This window comes from Oncorhynchus tshawytscha, linkage group LG02 (assembly GCF_018296145.1).
Source record: "Oncorhynchus tshawytscha isolate Ot180627B linkage group LG02, Otsh_v2.0, whole genome shotgun sequence".
NCBI lineage: Eukaryota > Metazoa > Chordata > Actinopteri > Salmoniformes > Salmonidae > Oncorhynchus > Oncorhynchus tshawytscha.
Window position 1 is genome coordinate 72,540,448 of NC_056430.1, and position 20,817 is coordinate 72,561,264.

The following is a 20,817-nucleotide window of genomic DNA, read 5'->3' on the forward strand; positions in this document are numbered from 1 at the left end:
AGGAGTGCTGATCTATGAGGTAGGAGTGCTGATCTATGAGGTAGGAGTGCTGATCTAGGAAGTAGGAGTGCTGATCTAGGAGGTAGGAGTGCTGATCTAGGAGGTAGGAGTGCTGATCTAGGAGGTAGGAGTGCTGATCTAGGAGGTAGGAGTGCTGATCTAGGAGGTAGGAGTGCTGATCTAGGAGGTAGGAGTGCTGATCTAGGAGGTAGGAGTGCTGATCTAGGAGGTAGGAGTGCTGATCTAGGAGGTAGAATTGCTGATCTAGGAGGTAGAGTGCTGATCTAGGAGGTAGAGTGCTGATCTAGGCGAAGGAGTGCTGATCTAGGAGGTAGGAGTGCTGATCTAGGAGGTAGGAGTGCTGATCTAGGAGATAGGAGTGCTGATCTAGGAGGTAGGAGTGCTGATCTAAGAGGTAAGTGCTGATCTAGGAGGTCGGAGTGCTGATCTAGGGAAGGAGTGCTGATCTAGGGAAGGAGTGCTGATCTATGAGGTAGGAGTGCTGATCTAGGCGAAGGAGTGCTGATCTAGGAGGTAGGAGTGCTGATCTAGGAGGTAGGAGTGCTGATCTAGGAGGTAGGAGTGCTGATCTAAGAGGTAAGTGCTGATCTAGGAGGTAGGAGTGCTGATCTAGGGAAGGAGTGCTGATCTAGGGGAAGGAGTGCTGATCTATGAGGTAGGAGTGCTGATCTAGGAGGAGTACTGATCTAGGAGATAGGAGTGTTTATCTTGGAGTAGGAGTATTGAAACTGATCCTAGATCAGCATTACTCTGAGACACATACAGGCCCTGGTATCATGTCTCATTGTGCTGTTTTGCCACCAACCTGGAGACAGCAAAACAGACCAAACAGCCCAGGGACCAGGCTAGTTTCCTGCCCTGCTGTCTGTCTATATGAATATCCTCTGACTGTGTATGAGTGGGCCAGTGTGCCGGCTGGATGTCTTGTCTAGTCTAAAACACCCGCCGGTAGCAGCATGCACAGGCCTGTTGCTGAGTGTCTGATGTACCCACTCATCACACTGAGTCTAGGGGCACTGAGTCAACTCATGAACTCAAGTGGCACACACACACACAGCATATGAGTGAGTGTGTTGTTTCACAATGATCCTTTGTCATGCTGTCTCTGGCTGTCAGGTCACAGCAAAACTGTTAGACAGATTTGCTTAGTGTGATCGTAGTGAGCCATGTAGGGGAATGAGGGGAGCGGCAGGCAGGATTTGGGCTGGATTTATTTGGCAACCAGCGGCAAGTATAGACACTTCAGAAAAGGGAACTGACCCCCCCCCTTCAGTCTCAGGAATATCTGACGGCTTCTCTCAGGCTACTGCCAAAGAAGAGTTTACTCTGGAAGCAGTTGAGTTGTGCAGTATAAACTACACCATGACCTATTCCATATACACATCAATATGATGTACTGTTGTTGAATTGTCACCTACACCAGATAGGTGCAATGAAATGGGTTGTTTTACAGGGTCAGCCATAGTAGTACAGCACCCCTGGAGCAAGTGAGGTGTAAGTGCATTGCTCAAGGGCACATCAACATATTTTTCATCTTGTCTGCACAGGTATTAGAACCAGTGACCTTTTGATACTGACCCAACAATTTAACCACTAGGCTACCTGCCACTATAGTAGCCTGTGTTATTAGCGAAGTCCTTCCAACCTATTCCTGTACAGACACATGGAATTAGTAATAACTCATCAATATACAAGATTCATATCGACACTCAAATGCCATGTTTTTGAGTAACATTGGAACGAGAGGCTTCTTTCTCCACCACCTATCCGCAGCTACTGTTATGTTGGCCATCCAGCCATGGCAGTAATGCCCTGTCTCTGTGTGCTAGACCACAACAGACCAGCAGACACTAAACCATTAGATCACTAGACCACAACAGACCAGCAGACACTAAACCATTAGATCACTAGACCACAACAGACCAGCAGACACTAAACCATTAGATCACTAGACCACAACAGACCAGCAGACACTAAACAATTAGATCACTAAGACCACAACCCCATTAAGAGTGTCTAGGTAGTGGACATTCAATAGTCCCACTGGGTCTGGAAGTGGAACATGTCCATCATGACGGCACTGTGTGGCTCAGCTGGTAAGGGCATTATGCCAGCAACGTCAGGGTCCTTGCGGTCACATAGTGAAAGGACTCACTGAACTGAGCGTTTTGGATAAAAGCTTCTTCTAGGCTGGCCCCAGATCTGTTTGAACTTTATTGCTTATGTCATGTGACAATTGACAAGACAGCACAGATCTGCTTCCAGGCTACACCCACTCTAGGTCCCATTGTCAGACTGAAGTCTGTCAATACACACTAGTCAGTATTGTCTACGCTGTGTGTCTATCACATGGCCTTGGAGGTTGGAAGGTGGGAAGGTGGGAAGGTGTCATGGCCAGACCAGGGAGAGCATGTAGGAGGGCATATGTCCTTCCAGAACAGACACAGATATGTATGGTGGACTATGCAGGCTGCATTTTCATTTTTGATTGAACCTTTATATCGACTGGGAAGACATATTGAGAGCTCTCTTTTCCAAATGCGCCCTGTCTAATACAATATAAAATACACATTAAAATACAAGACAGTACAAAAGAAAATGCTGGGTAGACTACAAACATTGCCAGTGTTTTGTTGAAAACTCATTTATAGACTATAGACTTATAGATCGTATATTTGATAGTTAATCAATTGTTTGTAAATCATATGTAGTCTAGTTATAGATACTTTCAGCACGGTTGTGAAGGCAATCAGGAGTGAAACGTTTAAAAAAATACGTCTTAACTTTGAAACAAGAAGTTAGAAAGTTCAGAGAAGTCCCATCATCGCTGGTTAGCGAGAGAACTGCCGACTCATATGAAGGATCCTCTTCCTGTAGGCTTTTTACAGATATAAGGTTGCATGTGTTATTTGAAGGAACATTCTGGATGAACCACTAGGACCTAACTAAGTCATGCACAGTGCACCACACACTGTGTGTTTGCAGTCGACCCAGTTAGGTGCATAGCCTGTTGCTATCCCCTGAATAGGAAGGGGAACTGCAGTTGAGTTTTACGAATGATCATATTATATCAGTGTCTACATACTTGACCTACATGAGAGTGATAGATGTTTAGCTTCGTTTCTAGTCGCCCTGACTTTTGCATCCACACCCATCTATTTTAGGATAGATGCAAGTCCTGTAAAGCTTTTAAAATCCCCTCTATTAGGGTGAACTCACCAAAGTCATTTTAGGAGTGAAAAAGGTTCAGTTATGCCCGGTCGAGGGAAAAGGAAAACACTGTTACCTCTCTCTCTCTCTCTCCTCTCCAACCCTCCTGTGTGCCACCCATTCCCATGATAACAGCCCAGTAAAATAGGCAAAGAGAGGGAGAAATGAAGAGAGCGAGGGAATGGAGGGAGCGTAATGGTAAAGGAAGGCAGAACAAGATTTGACTCATTCTTTATTTTGCAATACACAGGAAGAAGGAAGTGAGGTCTGAGGTGGTGGTCTGGAGTCGAGACACACTTAACGCATTAGAAGTGTACTGAAATAAATATAGGCAACACAGCACAACACATGAATACAGCCAACCTGTTGATGAAAAAGACAGAAAGGGAGTGACTGAGGAGTGAGAATGGCAAAGAATAAAGGTATTGTAAATATTCAGGACGGCGGTGTAACGGTTTTCGTTGTGCCTGTTGTTTCTTTCACTTCTCACTGATTGAGGGCATGATGGGAGTAGCCTTTGCAGTTGTTGTCTGTGACGTCGTTTATGTTTTGAACTGAACATTATGGACTGTAATTAAAGACAGTAAATGAATGAGATTGAGGCAACTCACTTTTGTTTACAAACCAATATGGTTTATTCTATGGGACACTGGGTGTTCGATGGTTGCAACGTGTGTGATCTGATGACACAGTGAAATAGTGTACACTCGTAGAACCAAAGAGGGTTCTCCTATGGGGACAGCCGAAGAACCATTTTGGAACCCTTTTTCTAGGAGTGTAGGCTACAGTGTGTCATCACATTGCAGCCGTTGTGTACAATGGGATTTCCAACACTCATAATGTTCTTAAATACTGTACAGTCAAACTAATTGTTCTGCCATCTGAAGAAAAGGGGTGTTTCCTATTTTTTTGTTGAGCAGGATGGAAAGCCTGACTCACTGTTATATCTCACGTTGACAGAGCAGTATATCATGTCCACAAGAAGCTGCAACAATGTTCTCAGTCACACTGTGCTCTATGTTCAGAAAATAATGTGACACGTTCGTTAACAAGACACATGGCCATATGTCATAACAGGATAAGGGTCAAGATCTTAGATGCAAAACAGGAAATAAAATGTTGCCCCACATCATTTGCGTATTGTAGAACTGTGTAGCTCAGTTAGTGGAGCATGGCGTTGGCAATGCCAGGGTTGTGGGTTTGATTCCCACGGGGGAACAACAGTGTATGCACTCAGTACTGTAAGTCACTCTGGGTAAGAACTAAAAATGTTCTTGGGTGAATGAGCTTTTTGTGTTGGTTTCTAGATGTTATGTAGAATACATTGTATCAGGACCATTCAGACTGTATACACAGCATTATAATTGTCTTGCTTTGCTACCAGACTATGGTCAATTGAGTAGATGCGCTGTCTGATGTGGCGCCTGCCTAGTCTCTGAGGTGTTACCATAGCGTTACTATGGCGCCTAAGAATGTCCACAAGGAGCTCTGAGTCACCGGGGAGCCATTTTGTGGGTTGCTAGGCATGTCGGTCTTGCGGGAGAATCCTTTTGTTATGGAAAATACGTCTCAGCGTTGTTAATGTGTACACACACTTACAGATATACTGATACACAGATATAACCACATACACCACACACACACACACACACACACACACACACACACACACACACACACACACACACACACACACACACACACACACACACACACACTGTGTATAAATGTAAAGAAAAACTCTCTCTTTTGCTTGTTCACAGGTGAAGCACGGAAGTTTGACCCTACCTTCAAAGGACCCATCCACAACAGGTAATCATCTCATTATCAGCTTTGACAGCCAAACCTCACTCTATCAATTACCCACATAGCAAAGCTTAATAAAGCTCAACGTCAAAAAATAGCAGTCAAACCATCTCTCTCTCTCCCTCTCTGCTCCTGTGGTTGCCAGGGGCTGCACAGATGTGTTCTGCTGTATTCTCTTCATCTTGGCCATACTGGGATACTTTGCTGTGGGGATCCTGGGTCAGTGTCTCCATAACTACACTAAGCCATTACATCAGTTCTAGGGCCCTGTGTTTTTGTTAATCATGTCACATGACCTGGATTTGAACTTTTATTGTAAGCCTTTTCCAGAAATGATAATTGGACCAAAAATGTAAGAAATGGTCTGAGGATGGTGCTGGGCCGTCGGACATAAAAAAAAAAGGGAGCAGTTTGATGAAAGAGCTTTAAATAAAGTTTCAATTCCAGGTCATGTGACATGATTAACCAAAACACAAGGCCCAAACAAGACACAGTAAAGTGATATTTTATTCTATTTGAAATGATTCTATTCGATTCCATCGTGTGTCGTTATGATAACTGGATGGTATCTGAACTACAGTGTTGTTATACTTCCTCCTACTCCAGCCTGGTCTCAGGGGGACCCCAGGAAGGTTATCTACCCGACTGACAGCAGAGGACAGTTCTGTGGCCAGGCCGGGACCCCCCTGGAGTAAGCCCCTTCCATTACCCCCCTATTTATTCTGCCTTTGAACATCTCTCTTCAATACTGATCCTTTAGAATTCCTCTTGTCCATTCACATGTCAAGATATTATCTGTCTCTTTGTGTTAATATGTCTTTTGTGGTATCATCCTGATGCTTTGTGGTGAGCCTGTAACCTGTTGTGTGAAGATAAAAAAGAACATCCTGAAGGATGTGTTATAACCTCTGTATATGTACTTCCTGTAAATATGAACTACTATATAACTGTCTCTACATATGAACTACTACAGTTGAAGTCGGAAGATTACATACTCCTTAGCCAAATACATTTAAACTCAGTTTTTCACAATTCATGACGTTTAATCCTAGTAAAAATTCCCTGTCTTAGGTCAGTTAGGATCACCACTTTATTTTAAGAATGTGAAATGTCAGAATAATAGTAGAGAGAATGATTTATTTCAGCTTTTATTTCTTTCATCACATTCCCAGTGGATCAGAAGTTTACATACACTCAATTAGTTTTTGGTAGCATTGCCTTTAAATTGTTTAACTTGAGTCAAACGTTTCGGGTAGCCTTCCACAAGCTTCCCACAATAAGTTAGGGGAATTTTGGCCCATTCCTCCAGACAGAGCTGGTGTAACTGAGTCAGGATTGTAGGCCTCCTTGCTCGCAGATTTTTCAGTTCTGCCCACAAATTTTCTATAGGATTGAGGTCAGGGCTTTGTGATGGCCACAGAAATACCTTGACTTTGTTGTCCTTAAGCCATTTTGCCACAACTTTGCAAGTATTCTTGGGGTCATTGTCCATTTGGAAGACTCATTTGCGACCAAACTTTAACTTCCTGACTGATGTCTTGAGATGTTGCTTCAATATATCCACATAATTTTCATTTCCTCATGATGCCATCTATTTTGTGAAGTGCACCAGTCCCTCCTGCGGCAAAGCATCCCCACAACATGATGATGCCACCCTCGTGCTTCACGTTTGGGACGGTGTTCTTCAGCTTGCAAGCCTCCCCCTTTTTCCTCCAAACATAACAATGGTCATTATGGCCAAACAGTTCTATTTTTGTTTCATCAGACCAGAGGACATTTCTCCAAAAAGTACGATCTTTGTCCCCATGTGTCGTTGCAAACTGCAGTCTGGCTTTTTATGGCGGATTTGGAGAAGTGGCTTCTTCCTTGCTGAGCGGCCTTTCAGGTTATGTCGATATAGGACTTGTTTTACTGTGGATATAGAAACTTTTGTACCTGTTTCCTCCAGCATCTTCACAAGGTCCGTTGCTGTTGTTCATGGATTGATTTGCAGTTTTCGCACCAAAGTACGTTCCTCTCTAGGAGACAGAATGCGTCTCCTTCCTGAGCGGTATGACGGCTGCGTGGTCCCATGGTGTTTATACTTGCGTACTATTGTTTGTACAGATGAACGTGGTACATTCAGATGTTTGGAAATTGCTCCCAAGGATGAACCAGACTTATGGAGGTCTACAATTTATTTTCTGAGGTCTTGGCTGATTTCTTTTGATTTTCCTATGATGTCAAGCAAAGAGGCACTGAGTCTGAAGGTAGACTCAAATGATGTCAATTAACCTATCAAAAGCTTCTAAAGCCATGACATCATTTGCTTGGTCGCAAATGGGTCTTCCAAATGGACAATATTGTGGGAAGCTTGTGGAAGGCTACCCCAAATGTTTGACCCAAGTTAAACAATTTAAAGTCAATGCTACTGTATACTAATTGAGTGTATGTGAACTTCTGACCCACTGGGAATGTGATGACAGAAATAAAAGCTGAAATAAATAATTATCTCAACTACGATTCTGAAATTTCACATTCTTAAAATAAAGTGGTGATCCTAACTAGATTTTTACTAGGATTAAATGTCAGGAATTGTGAAAACTGAGTTGAAATGTATTTGGTTAAGGTGTATGTAAACTTCCAACTGCAACTGTAACTGTCTCTAACAGGAAGAAACCTCTCCTGTTCTACTTCAACATCCTGAAGTGTGCCAGTCCCCTGACCCTGCTGGAGTTCCAGTGCCCCACCACTCAGTTATGTGTGGAAAGCTGTCCTACCAAACACATGACGTTGTTGAAAGCCTACCTGAACAAAGGAGAGCAGGAGTACTACAAGCAGTTCTGCAAGGAAGGAGTGGACTTCTCCAAAATGGTGGGTGACAGGAGATACATTTGCAGTGGCAAAGTACAGTGCCTTGCGAAAGTATTCGGCCCCCTTGAACTTTGCGACCTTTTGCCACATTTCAGGCTTCAAACATAAAGATATAAAACTGTATTTTTTGTGAAGAATCAACAACAAGTGGGACACAATCATGAAGTGGAACGACATTTATTGGATATTTCAAACTTTTTTAACAAATCAAAAACTGAAAAATTGGGCGTGCAAAATTATTCAGCCGCCTTAAGTTAATACTTTGTAGCGCCACCTTTTGCTGCGATTACAGCTGTAAGTCGCTTGGGGTATGTCTCTATCAGTTTTGCACATCGAGAGACTGAACTTTTTCCCATTCCTCCTTGCAAAACAGCTCAAGCTCAGTGAGGTTGGATGGAGAGCATTTGTGAACAGCAGTTTTCAGTTCTTTCCACAGATTCTCGATTGGATTCAGGTCTGGACTTTGACTTGGCCATTCTAACACCTGGATATGTTTATTTTTGAACCATTCCATTGTAGATTTTGCTTTATGTTTTGGATCATTGTCTTGTTGGAAGACAAATCTCCGTCCCAGTCTCAGGTCTTTTGCAGACTCCATCAGGTTTTCTTCCAGAATGGTCTTGTATTTGGCTCCATCCATCTTCCCATCAATTTTAACCATCTTCCCTGTCCCTGCTGAAGAAAAGCAGGCCCAAACCATGATGCTGCCACCACCATGTTTGACAGTGGGGATGGTGTGTTCAGGGTGATGAGCTGTGTTGCTTTTACGCCAAACATAACGTTTTGCAATGTTGCCAAAAAGTTCAATTTTGGTTTCATCTGACCAGAGCACCTTCTTCCACATGTTTGGTGTGTCTCCCAGGTGGCTTGTGGCAAACTTTAAACAACACTTTTTATGGATATCTTTAAGAAATGGTTTTCTTCTTGCCACTCTTCCATAAAGGCCAGATTTGTGCAATATACGACTGATTGTTGTCCTATGGACAGAGTCTCCCACCTCAGCTGTAGATCTCTGCAGTTCATCCAGAGTGATCATGGGCCTATTGGCTGCATCTCTGATCAGTCTTCTCCTTGTATGAGCTGAAAGTTTAGAGGGACGGCCAGGTCTTGGTAGATTTGCAGTGGTCTGATACTCCTTCCATTTCAATATTATCGCTTGCACAGTGCTCCTTGGGATGTTTAAAGCTTGGGAAATCTTTTTGTATCCAAATCCGGCTTTAAACTTCTTCACAACAGTATCTCGGACCTGCCTGGTGTGTTCCTTGTTCTTCATGATGCTCTCTGCGCTTTTAACGGACCTCTCAGACTATCACAGTGCAGGTGCATTTATACGGAGACTTGATTACACACAGGTGGATTGTATTTATCATCATTAGTCATTTAGGTCAACATTGGATCATTCAGAGATCCTCACTGAACTTCTGGAGAGAGTTTGCTGCAGTGAAAGTAAAGGGGCTGAATAATTTTGCACGCCCAATTTTTCAGTTTTTGATTTGTTAAAAAAGTTTGAAATATCCAATAAATGTCGTTCCACTTCATGATTGTGTCCCACTTGTTGTTGATTCTTCACAAAAAAATAAGGTTTTATATCTTTATGTTTGAAGCCTGAAATGTGGCAAAAGGTCGCAAAGTTCAAGGGGGCCGAATACTTTCGCAAGGCACTGTATGTAGTTAGGGAAATAATGTGTAACTAAGGGTGACTTTGTTTTGTTTCGCAGAGTGCTCCCGAGATCCTGAGGGATGGCCTGTGTCCTTCCATGCTCATGTCCAGCAAACCATGTAAGTCTTCTCAGGAGCCATAGCGTACACTGTATGTGTGTGTGTGTTTTTATAAAGACTTAGTAAATGTATAGTGGCCACACAGTTAGTGATTCTTGATCTCCACTCTCTCTCCTCTCCCTCCAGTCACTCGTCGGTGCCTTCCAGCTCTCAGTACCATGAAAGGTGGTGTGGTTGTCGTTGGCAATGAGACTATTTTTGACAACGGGGAGGGAGAGAAGGTGAACGCCACTGATTTTCTGGACGCTTCAAAGTGAGTCCTCATGCCTCAACCCGAAACACCGTCAATATACAGTACCAGTCAAAAGTTTGGACACACCTACTCATTCAAGGGTTTTTCTTTATTTTGACTATTTTCTACATTGTAGAGTAATAGTGAAGACATCAAAACTATGAAATAACACATGTGGAATCATGTAGTAAACAAAAAATGTTAAACAAATTAGATTCTTCAAAGTAGCCACCCTTTGCCTTGAGGACAACTTTGCGCACTCTTGGCATTCTCTTAACCAGCTTCACCTGCAATGCTTTTCCAACAGTCTTGAAGGAGTTCCCACATATGCTGAGCATTTGTTGGCTGCTTTTCCTTCACTCTGCAGTCCAACTCATCCCAAACCATCTCAATTGGGTTGAGGTCGGGGGATTGTGGAGGCCAGGTCATCTAATGTATCACTCCATCACTCTCCTTGGTCAAATAGCCCTTACGCAGCCTGGAGGTGTATTGGGTCATTGTCCTGTTGAAAAACAAACGATAGTCCCACTAAGTGCAAACCAGATGGGATGGTGAATCACTGCAGAATGCCGTGGTAGCCATGCTGGATAAGTGTGCCTTCAATTCTAAATAAATCACTGACAATGTCACCAGCAAAGCAACCCCACAACATCACACCTCCTCCTCCATGCTTCACGGTGGGAACCACACATGCGGAGATCATTCGTTCACCTACTCTGCGTCTCACAAAGACACGGAGGTTGGAACCAAAAACCTCAAAATTGGACTCCTCAGACCAAAGGAGAGATTTCCACTGGTCTAATGTCCATTGCTTGTGTTTCTTGGCCTAAGCAAGTTTTTTTCTTCTTATTGGTGTATTTTAGTAGTGGTTTCTTTGCAGCAATTTGACCATGAAGGCCTGATTCACGAAGTCTCCTCTGAACAGTTGATGTTGAGACGTGTCTGTTACTTGAACTCTATGAAGCATTTATTTGGGCTGCATTCTGAGGTGCAGTTAACTCTAATGAATTTTTCCTCTGCAGCAGAGGTAACTCTGAGTCTTCCTTTCCTGTGGCGGTCCTCATGAGAGCCAGTTTCATCATAGCGCTTGATGGTTTTTGCAACTACACTTGAAGAAACTTTCAAAGTTCTTGAAATGTTCCTGATTGACTGACCTTCATGTCTTAAAGTAATGATGGACTGTCGTTTCACTTTGCTTATTTAAGCTGTTCTTGCCATAATATGGATTTGGTCTCCTGTATACCACCCCTATCTTTTCACAACACAACTGATTGGTTCAAATGCATTAAGGAAAGAAATTCCACAAATGAACTTTTAACTAGGCACACCTGTTCATTGAAATACATTCCAGGTGACTACCTCATGAAGCTGGTTGAGAGAATGCCAAGAGTGTGCAATGCTGTCATCAAGGCAAGGTGTGGCTACTTTGAAAACACTTCTTTGGTTACTACATGATTCCATATGTGTTATTTCATAGTTTTGATGTCTTCACTATTATTCTACAATGTCAAAAATAGTCAAAACAAAGAAAAACCCTTGAATGAGTAGGTGTGTACAAACTGGTACTTTTGACTGGTACTGTATGAATTAATCAATCAATCAACCTACCTACCAACCAACCTATCAATCTGTCTGTCTGTCCGCCCGCCTGTCTGTCTGTCAATTGTTAGCGAAGTGTTAAGTGGACTTGTTGTTCTTACAGGAAGTCCAATGTGGTTGTTGAGGCTCGCCAGGTAGCCATGAGGATCTTTGAGGACTACACTGTATCCTGGTACTGGATACTGATGTGAGTGTCTCTCTGTGGTAAACACACTCATGACACAAGACAATAAAGAAAGTTGCACACTCTATAGTTACCTGTATTATCCCAATAATGTATTGCTGAGCCAACATTTCCCCATAGAGATAAATGTTCCCTCACAGGAATAACAAAGTTCTGTGAATTTGAATATTATCTGTATTCCTCCAGCGGTCTGGTGACAGTGTGTTGGAGGGGGGTCAGTCTCATCTTAATAAGGTTCTGTGAATGTGATTTCCTGTCTCTCCTCCAGTGGTCTGGTGACAGTGTGTGGGAGGGTGGTCAGTCTCATCTTAATAAGGTTCTGTGAATGTGAATGTTATTTCCTGTCTCTCCTCCAGCGGTCTGGTGACAGTGTGTGGGAGGGGGGTCAGTCTCATCTTAATAAGGTTCTGTGAATGTGATTTCCTGTCTCTCCTCCAGTGGTCTGGTGATAGCCATGGTGGTCAGTCTCATCTTCATCGTCCTCCTGCGCTACCTGGCCGGGATCATGATCTGGGTCATGATCGTCATGGTGATACTGGTCATCGGATATGGTATATTCCCCTTTCCCAAAACCTATCTAACTGAAAACATACTGTGGTTTTACCTATTTAAAGTACCATTAAAAATAATAACATCAACATTGTGCTTTATCAAGTTAACCATTAAGAAATGTTAGAGGTAGGCTCAGTGATATGACGTAGGTGCACTAAGTAAACATCAGAGTGGGTCAATTTCCGCAACAACTAAGAGCGTTGAAGTGTAAGGCTAAACTTCTCGGCTGATTTGGTCCCATGGCTACCAGGCTGTAACGGTGTGAAGAAAACCCCGTACACGTGTACAGATACTGTGTCGTTGTGTGAGAGCCAAGTATTTCATCTTGCTCATCGCAATATCTGCGGTGCTGCTCGTGCAACGTCATTTCACTGACTCTTACCTTTAAAATGTTTAGGGATCTTCCATTGTGCCATGGAGTACCGCAGCCTGAAGGGAGAGCCGGGTTCTGACGTCACTATCCGTGATCTGGGACTGCAGACAGACTTCTCTGTTTACCTGCAGATCAGACAGACCTGGCTGGCTTTCAGTGAGTACATGCACTCATTCTCCCTCTTTCATCTCTCTCCCTCTCTATTTATTTTTCTCTCTCTTCTGCTCTCTCACTTTCTCTTTCTCTCTCAATTCATTTGAATTTGCTTTATTTGCATGATGTACATATTGCCAAAGCTTACTTTGGAGATTTACAATATTAACATAATTAAAATAATAATAATCAATATAGTCAATAGGACAACAGTAACAACAATAATCAAGGGTCAAAATAACCATACATTGAACAATAACAGTAAGCATAGAGGACATGTGCAGGTTGGTTGGTCTGTCAGACACTGTCCCTCATGTTATGGCAGGCAGCAATGTAGTGCGCTGCCAACCCACAGCTCTCTGCGTCCTCCCCAACAGGACGGGCAGCCTACTCTCATCAGAGAGGTCTTTGAAACCTTGAATAAGGATGTCAAATTTGGAGAAATGACACTCTCTCTCTCTCCCTATCTCTCCCTTTCTATACTCTTTCTCCCTCGCTCTCTCACATCAACTCATTCAACTCAAGTTGAGACACACACACACACCAACACTCTAACTGCACTCCGCTCCTTCGTCAGTGATCATCCTGTCCATCGTGGAGGTGGTTGTCATCCTGCTGCTCATCTTCCTCAGGAAGAGAGTCCTCATCGCCATCGCCCTCATCAAGGAGGCCAGCAGGGCTGTTGGCCATGTGATGTCATCACTGTTCTACCCTCTGTTGACCTTTGCCCTGCTGGCCCTGGTCATAGCCTACTGGGCCATCACCGCTGTGTATCCTTCAGCTGTCAATCATGTTATTCATGTTTACATGTCTGTCAAGGGAAAGAAGTGTTCCTGTATCGGTCCTTGTATTGGTGTGAAATGTGCTAGATTACTTTTAGTTAAAGGTTTTGTTGTAGCGCTAGCCTAGATAGCTGTAGATGGTAAGGGAACCGTGCAGATTGAAATGTGGACAGACTGAGACCGTCAAGGAAAATAACTGGGACGACTCCTCCACAAGTCATCGCTGCGGAAACTAAATGTATCCATAAAGTTTCCATGCAGATGGTCACGTCTGTATGACATGTCTCAGTATCTACTTCCTTAGTGATGGAACCTCCTTGACCACCTTTCCCAGCTTCCTGTCCACCTCCAATGAGCAGGTGTACAAAGTGTTCAACACCACTGAGTGTAATTACTCCAGAGACACCTGCAATCCCGAGGTGAGCCACAAGATGTCTCTGTTCTTCCATATCTGCCTGTTTACACATCAGGCTTATTTTTTTGTAAACTTTTATATGTTCCTTTATTCTATCTGTATATAGTGTTCAAAAACGGCCTTTTTCTCATGTATTGAATATAAGTGGACTACTCCTTTAATACCAGCAGAAGTGCTAATATCACAGAGATTTCCCCTCTCTTTTCTCAGACGTTCAACACCACCAACATCACAGCCCGGTGCCCGGACGCCGAGTGCCTGTTTGCCTTCTACGGAGGCGAGACCTACTACCATAAATACCTCATCCTGTTCCAGTTCTACAACGTGTTCCTCTTCTTCTGGTGTGCTAACTTTGTAACGGCGCTGGGTCAGGTGACCCTGGCTGGGGCCTTCGCATCCTACTACTGGGCCTTCAAGAAGCCCGACGACATCCCAGCCAACCCCATCTGCTCCTCACTTGGTCGAGCCCTCAGGTAGGAGGGGTAGTGTGTGGGATGGGGGGTGGGGGTTTGGATGCATGTGTGTGTGTGTAAGCAGTGCACTTGGGTGGGGGGTGTGAGTGACTGAGTGAGTGTGTGAGTGAGTGATAGGGTGAAAGAAAGAAAGAAAGAAAGAAAGAAAGAAAGAAAGAAAGAAAGAAAGAAAGAAAGAAAGAAAGAAAGAAAGAAAGAAAGAAAGAAAGAAAGAAAGAAAGAAAGAAAGAAGGGTTGCATGGAGAGTTAGTGAGAGACCAATCATTTGGACACAATCTTTTACCTTCTTCCCCCTGTCTAGATACCATACAGGCTCCCTTGCCTTCGGTTCCCTCATCCTGTCTCTGGTTCAGGTCATCAGGGTTCTGCTGGAGTACCTGGACCAGAAGCTGAAAGGTGAGGTGGTATTCTCACATATCCTGTTCCATTCTCAGATGTGAATGACTGGGATACTTCCTCATTGACAACATACAGTGGGAAATGGACCAAAAAAAATGTCACTACTAATTATTACATTGTAATAGATGGTTGTTATCTAAATGAACAGGAACAGATGTCATTATCTCCTGTTTGTTGTTATGTACCCCACTAGCTGCCCAGAATCGCTTTGCCAAGTTCCTGCTCAGCTGCCTGAAGTGCTGCTTCTGGTGCCTGGAGAAATTCATCAAGTTCCTCAATAGAAATGCCTACATCATGGTGAGTTCATCAACCTAACTGTGTGAATGTACGTTCGTTGTGTGTGAACTGTGTGAATTGAAGGCAGTGTGAACTGTGTGAATTGAAGACAGTGTGAACTGTGTGAATTGAAGGCAGTGTGAACTGTGTGAATTGAAGGCAGTGTGAACTGTGTGAATTGAAGACAGTGTGAACTGTGTGAATTGAAGGCAGTGTGAACTGTGTGAATTGAAGACAGTGTGAACTGTGTGAATTGAAGGCAGTGTGAACTGTGTGAATTGAAGACAGTGTGAACTGTGTGAATTGAAGGCGGTGTGAACTGTGTGAATTGAAGGCAGTGTGAACTGTGTGAATTGAAGGCAGTGTGAACTGTGTGAATTGAAGACTGTGTGAACTGTGTGAATTGAAGACTGTGTGAACTGTGTGAATTGAAGACTGTGTGAATTGACACTGTATGTAACACCACATGTTTCCCCTAGGTGGCAATATATGGTAAAAGCTTCTGTACCTCAGCCAGAGATGCCTTCTTCCTCCTCATGAGAAATATAATCAGGTGAGTGTTGTTGACTACTGAGACGCCCTTCATAAACCCTACATAAACCCTCCATGAACCCTTCACATCTCCTTCTCAAACCCAAGTCTCTGGGACCTTTTCTGAAGAGCAATAGCATCTTTAACAACTCCACATCTCCATTCATATAGACAGTATTCATGTATCTCTTTGGGTTTCTGTCTCTTTTTATTCATTTCTCTGTTGGCTTCTCAGGGTGGCTGTCTTAGACAAGGTGACTGACTTCCTATTGTTTTTGGGGAAGCTCCTCATCGTTGGAATTGTGGGTAAGTGATCCTCAGAAACACAAGCAGAGAGACTTGATTGACACCTTGTACAGTTTCCCACCATCTGTGATACCTTTCAGTGAGCCCTCATATCCTAATAATATGCATCTCTTCTTCTCTTGCTAGGAATCTGTTCTTTCTTCTTCTTCTCTGGGAGGATTAAGGCTGTGGAGCAGACTGCCCCCTCTCTCAACTACTACTGGGTTCCCATTCTGGTGAGAGACAGGCCTGAATTAACTCTTATACTGTTACTTCAATCCATGTTTCTCAATGTTTTTTGTGCTAGGGATTGGTAAGCTAAAGATCATACTTATTTATAGGACCCTTACATTAAAACTGGTCAACATTATCCCAGGGCCGGTCTACTGACTCAAGGCTGAGAAACACTGCCTTCGAGTGTCTAAGTGTTGTTTGTATTGATTCCAACACTGTGTGTGTGCCTGTTTCTCTCTTCCTAGACGGTGGTGGTGGGATCCTACCTGATTGCCCATGGATTCTTCAGTGTGTACGCTATGTGTGTGGACACACTCTTCCTCTGCTTCTGTAAGTAATATCCTATTTTATTGGTATACTCTTTAGTCACTCACACAACTTTCCAAATCTGAAATGCTCTTTTTACCTGAGATTCCTCTTTTGCCTGCCATGTTTCTGACTTTTCCTTCTCTTTGTCTCTTCCCTCCTTATTCCACACTTCACTATTTCTTATTCCACACGTTTTGCTTCTGTTCTTTTTTTCCACTAACCCGAACAAACATAACCCCATAATACTCATCAAACACACACACAATGAAGGCGAAGACCTGGAGAGAAACGACGGCTCTCCAGAAAGGCCGTACTTCATGTCTCCGGAGCTTCACGAGATTCTCTCCAAAACCAAAATGGCGGAGGAAGAGGACAACAAAGATGGTACGGAACAGCCAGACGCTGACCCAAGTGAACCTACACTGATGGACGAAGTTCGCCTGGAGGAGGAAGTACCGCTGAAAGAACAAGATGGAGAGATACAACTGAAACGCCAAGATGTGTTCATGCAGGCCAACGAAGAGGAGCAACCTCTGAAGGAGAAGACCGAAGAGGCGGAAGTGGAAGAAACACAAGAGGAGAAATCTGAAGTGAAGGAGGAGGAGGAAGAGAAGGGACCAGAAAAGAAGAGACCAGAAGAGGAGGAAGAAGTGGAAGAAAAGGGATCAAAGGATCACCAGCCGACAGAACCTAAAAAGGAAGAGATAGAGGAAAAGAAACCTTAAGAGGCGGAGCCTAAAGACCATCCTTCTACACCCCAGGAGTAGTGGTTTACGTTGTCATGGAGACGTGAAGCTTGGTAAACCTCATAACTAGGTCAGGAAATGCTCCTGGCCCTCCTCATATAACATGTGCCGTATGGAGCCAGTATACACTACCTGTTACTAACGACGTAATATGTAATTCTATGCTAATATGTAACTCTATGCTAACGACTGTGTGATTTGAACCAGTTAAATGTATGACCAGCTTTTAAATGCAAGACTTTTCACAGTGCTAATGTATTGTATTCACACATAGGGTTGTTTTAACATAAAGGTAGATGGTTTTAACAAGGTCCTGTGGTTGTAAAAGGCTGATCAAAAACCCAGTGCATCTCTGTAGCTTGAAAATATGTTTATTTATTGATTATTCATTTATTGTGTTGGTTTGGTTTTAGACTGTGATGTTTTTTTTATCGTGAGGATCTGTAGATCTGTGAGTGCTGAACCTGTGCCTGACTACTACAATTGTTATTATGAATATTTAATTGTCTTAATATCATGAAGTAATGAGTAATGAATGCACTATGAATTCACTATTACAATGTTTACAGTCAATCAAAACAAAACTTCAACTAACGGTGAAAATGAACAATGTTTACATTGATACCAGCTGACACCAAATGGTAAATCCTTTGATATCCTTTGATATGAAAATGTGATTTCCAATGGAATCAATGTGTATGTACAGTACGTATTTATTAATAGGTATGCTTATTATGTCTTATTACATCTGTGTGTAATTATTTATTTAGCTTATTAAGTTCTGTATCAATTATATAGATGATCCCTCCAGCCAAGAACACGTTTTTGGACTCAATGTATTGTAGGGAAATTCCACAAACTACTTGCCTTGGAATTTCGGACTGGCTTAACTGCTGTGATTGTGTTGCTGTGATGCAATCGTTTTAACCTCTCAGATCTAGGTCGTATTAACCACAGGAGGTTGGTGGCACCTTAATTGGGGAGGACAGGCTCTTGGTAAATAGCTGGAGCGGAATCAGTGGAATGGTATCAAATACATCAAAAACATTGTTTCCATGTGTTTGATGCCATTCCATTTACTCCATTCCGGCCTCATTATGAGGCGTACCTGAACTTGTTTTTGTTTTCCGTTGCAAAATGTTTTTAAACGTTTTCCGCTGCATGGCCTAATGAATACGACCCTGCAAGCCCTGTTCAATGTTTACTGACCCTATTTGCCTTTGTTTTCTTCTTTCTCTCGATCTGTCTCTCTCTCTCTCTCTCTCTCTCTTTCCTATCTCTGTGCTGCATGGTATTTCAGTAACATTGCCTTTGAGTGCTTTATCAAAACTAACCTTGCAACCTTCTGTCAATGTTTTCTATCTGTTTCTGTCAGTGTGTGTCACATTGTAACCATGTTAGCTGATGTAGTATTTCACTTATATATGATACATTCCACTCAGTTTGCTTCTGTTGGATGCAGCTGTTGATTAAAGTTTGTTGTATGGATCAATATATAGCTTTTTTTTGTTGCATGTAAATGACAAATGTAATCATATTGAATGACGATAGGACAGTGGGAGAATGACACAATGGTGAGTTTCTATTCACTTTGGGACAGTTTCCCAGATACAGACTTAATAAGTTTAGTCCTGGACTATACAAGCACTTTCATCAACGCATGCTTTTCAGTACAGGATTAAGCTTAGACGGTGTCTGGGTAACCTTTATGTTGTTAGGAATAGGATGCTGTTTTACCTGAAGAGATGTTGAGTTTGACAATGGTTGCTTCTCTTATTGTTGTCTCATCAATCCATTGATTTTCCAGTGGAAGACCTGGAACGCAATGACGGAACTGCAGAGAGACCCTACTTCATGTCTCAGAACCTTCTCACCATTCTGAAGAAGTCCAACGAGGATCAGGCCAAGACTGTAGACTAGCTGTTTGTGTGTGCGTACGTGTGAGGAGAACAGAGAAAGATGCGGTCAAGCCGCCTTGCCTGCGCAGTGTGCTGTGTGTGTCGAATGTGCCTTAAGATCATGATACTGTATGGCTACAGAAGGACGCCATCGTCACAAACGGAGAGGTCTGAATGAGTAGCCAACATATTTCGTTGTGTTTCCCACAAAAGGTGTCTATGACAGAGCTTATAATATTTGTTTTTTTTAAAGATGTAAATCTGTTCTTGTTTTATTAACATTTTTGTTGTGCCTTTTGTTTGGCTAGGCCGTTTTACGTTGGCTATGGCTAGGCCGTTTTACGTTGGCTAGGCCGTTTTACGTTGGCTAGGCCGTTTTACTTTGGCTAGGCCGTTTTACGTTGGCTAGGCCGTTTTACTTTCTGCAGTCCTCTTGAAACTCTCTTTGAACATACAAAACTTTGTTACCTTTTTGGGGTTTTGTGGCTGACTCTGTATAATGTGTTCAATTTGAACACATGTTTTACATGAGAATTCTCCAAGTTTTTGTCCGTTTTCTCAAATGTATAATGAATTACATAGATTTTCTCACATTTAATTTACAAAAATGTTTTTGCTTTAAATGCAAAATCATTTTTGCGTCAGGTTTGTTAATAATATTATTTTTCACTATTGCTGTTGATCTTTGTATAATGGCTGCATATTGCAGTGTAGATTTACTGTAACTTACCAAAGTAAAGAAAACATGTTCTAATGCAGTATTAGTTTTGGGACTGAAGCTTTGTTAAGTAGTCCATAGGCCAGTGAAAAATGTAGTCCACTTTGGGGTGGTAAAGTTTTAATAGTCTCATCTTATTCCCCCATTCCTATGAACAAATAGATATGATGCCCACTCCAAAAGAGTAGCCTTCCAACCTTTTCACACCTTTATATGTCTTGTTGTTTGGGAATCTATGCAATAGAATGTTTGCAGGCTGATAAATACATTTTAAGGCAAGTTGGAATGTTCACATGCTCATTGAAAATGACTGTATCAAACAACAATAGAACACTCCATTGGGTGGATCTCATCGTAAAAACATGGTATTTGGTACATTTTTGCCATCTCTTCGAAATGATTGACCTAGACTGACTCATCGTTGAAACAACACTGTTACAAATAGCAGAACTAGATATTTCTATACTTCCCATTCTGTCTTGATATACCCCAAAATGCATACATTTATGACATTTGACCCCCGAAAGATTGGACCATAGAGATGTCATTACCATTCCAGTTTTTTCACACCTTAATATGTTGTATTATGAAGTGAATAACATAGAAAATTCCCTTTGTTTGAAAAGATTGTTCCCAGATAATACAACATTATTTCATACCATCAATCCTGTGGCACCAACTAACCACATAGAGGTCAAAACATAAAATGCACACATTTACCTACCTCAGAATCATGGGTATCATACCAACATGTAACCTAAATGAAAATCCTCATTAGACTTCGCCACCCCAAAGTAGACAAATATGTGAAATTTGGCCTGCTGGCCCATCTCCTTAACCTCAAATGCAAGCTTTTGTATATTTCATTTTCAAGAGAAGGATTGTGTAAACGTGTGTTTTTGGAGCAGGCAGGATGTGTTGTAAATAATAAAGTTTTTTTTTTTACTGCTACATACTAAATTATTATTTAAAGTTATTGTATCTAGAAA

General features: G+C 42.4%; 1 protein-coding gene across 4 annotated transcripts in view; it reads left to right on the forward strand.

The window, feature by feature from the left end:
• Positions 1-20,779, forward strand: part of LOC121840482 (choline transporter-like protein 2) — a 22,916-nt gene extending 2,137 nt beyond the window's left edge. Inside the window, exons 1-20 of one of the 4 annotated variants that reach the window (XM_042304305.1) lie at positions 3,466-3,653; positions 4,995-5,043; positions 5,183-5,256; positions 5,644-5,728; positions 7,689-7,890; positions 9,609-9,669; positions 9,796-9,922; positions 11,604-11,687; positions 12,123-12,235; positions 12,634-12,765; positions 13,340-13,532; positions 13,879-13,963; positions 14,170-14,432; positions 14,734-14,828; positions 15,025-15,128; positions 15,587-15,660; positions 15,874-15,944; positions 16,071-16,159; positions 16,403-16,487; positions 16,737-18,704. In XM_042304305.1, the coding sequence (XP_042160239.1) occupies positions 3,638-3,653; positions 4,995-5,043; positions 5,183-5,256; positions 5,644-5,728; positions 7,689-7,890; positions 9,609-9,669; positions 9,796-9,922; positions 11,604-11,687; positions 12,123-12,235; positions 12,634-12,765; positions 13,340-13,532; positions 13,879-13,963; positions 14,170-14,432; positions 14,734-14,828; positions 15,025-15,128; positions 15,587-15,660; positions 15,874-15,944; positions 16,071-16,159; positions 16,403-16,487; positions 16,737-17,191 (2,457 nt within the window). In that variant the 5' untranslated portion in view covers positions 3,466-3,637 and the 3' untranslated portion in view covers positions 17,192-18,704. Of the gene's footprint in view, positions 1-3,465; positions 3,654-4,994; positions 5,044-5,182; positions 5,257-5,643; positions 5,729-7,688; positions 7,891-9,608; positions 9,670-9,795; positions 9,923-11,603; positions 11,688-12,122; positions 12,236-12,633; positions 12,766-13,339; positions 13,533-13,878; positions 13,964-14,169; positions 14,433-14,733; positions 14,829-15,024; positions 15,129-15,586; positions 15,661-15,873; positions 15,945-16,070; positions 16,160-16,402; positions 16,488-16,736; positions 18,705-19,019 lie in introns of those variants that run through there. The other 3 variants (XM_042304318.1, XM_042304297.1, XM_042304309.1) reach the window with 3 other exon arrangements.
• Positions 20,780-20,817: the final 38 nt, after the last annotated feature.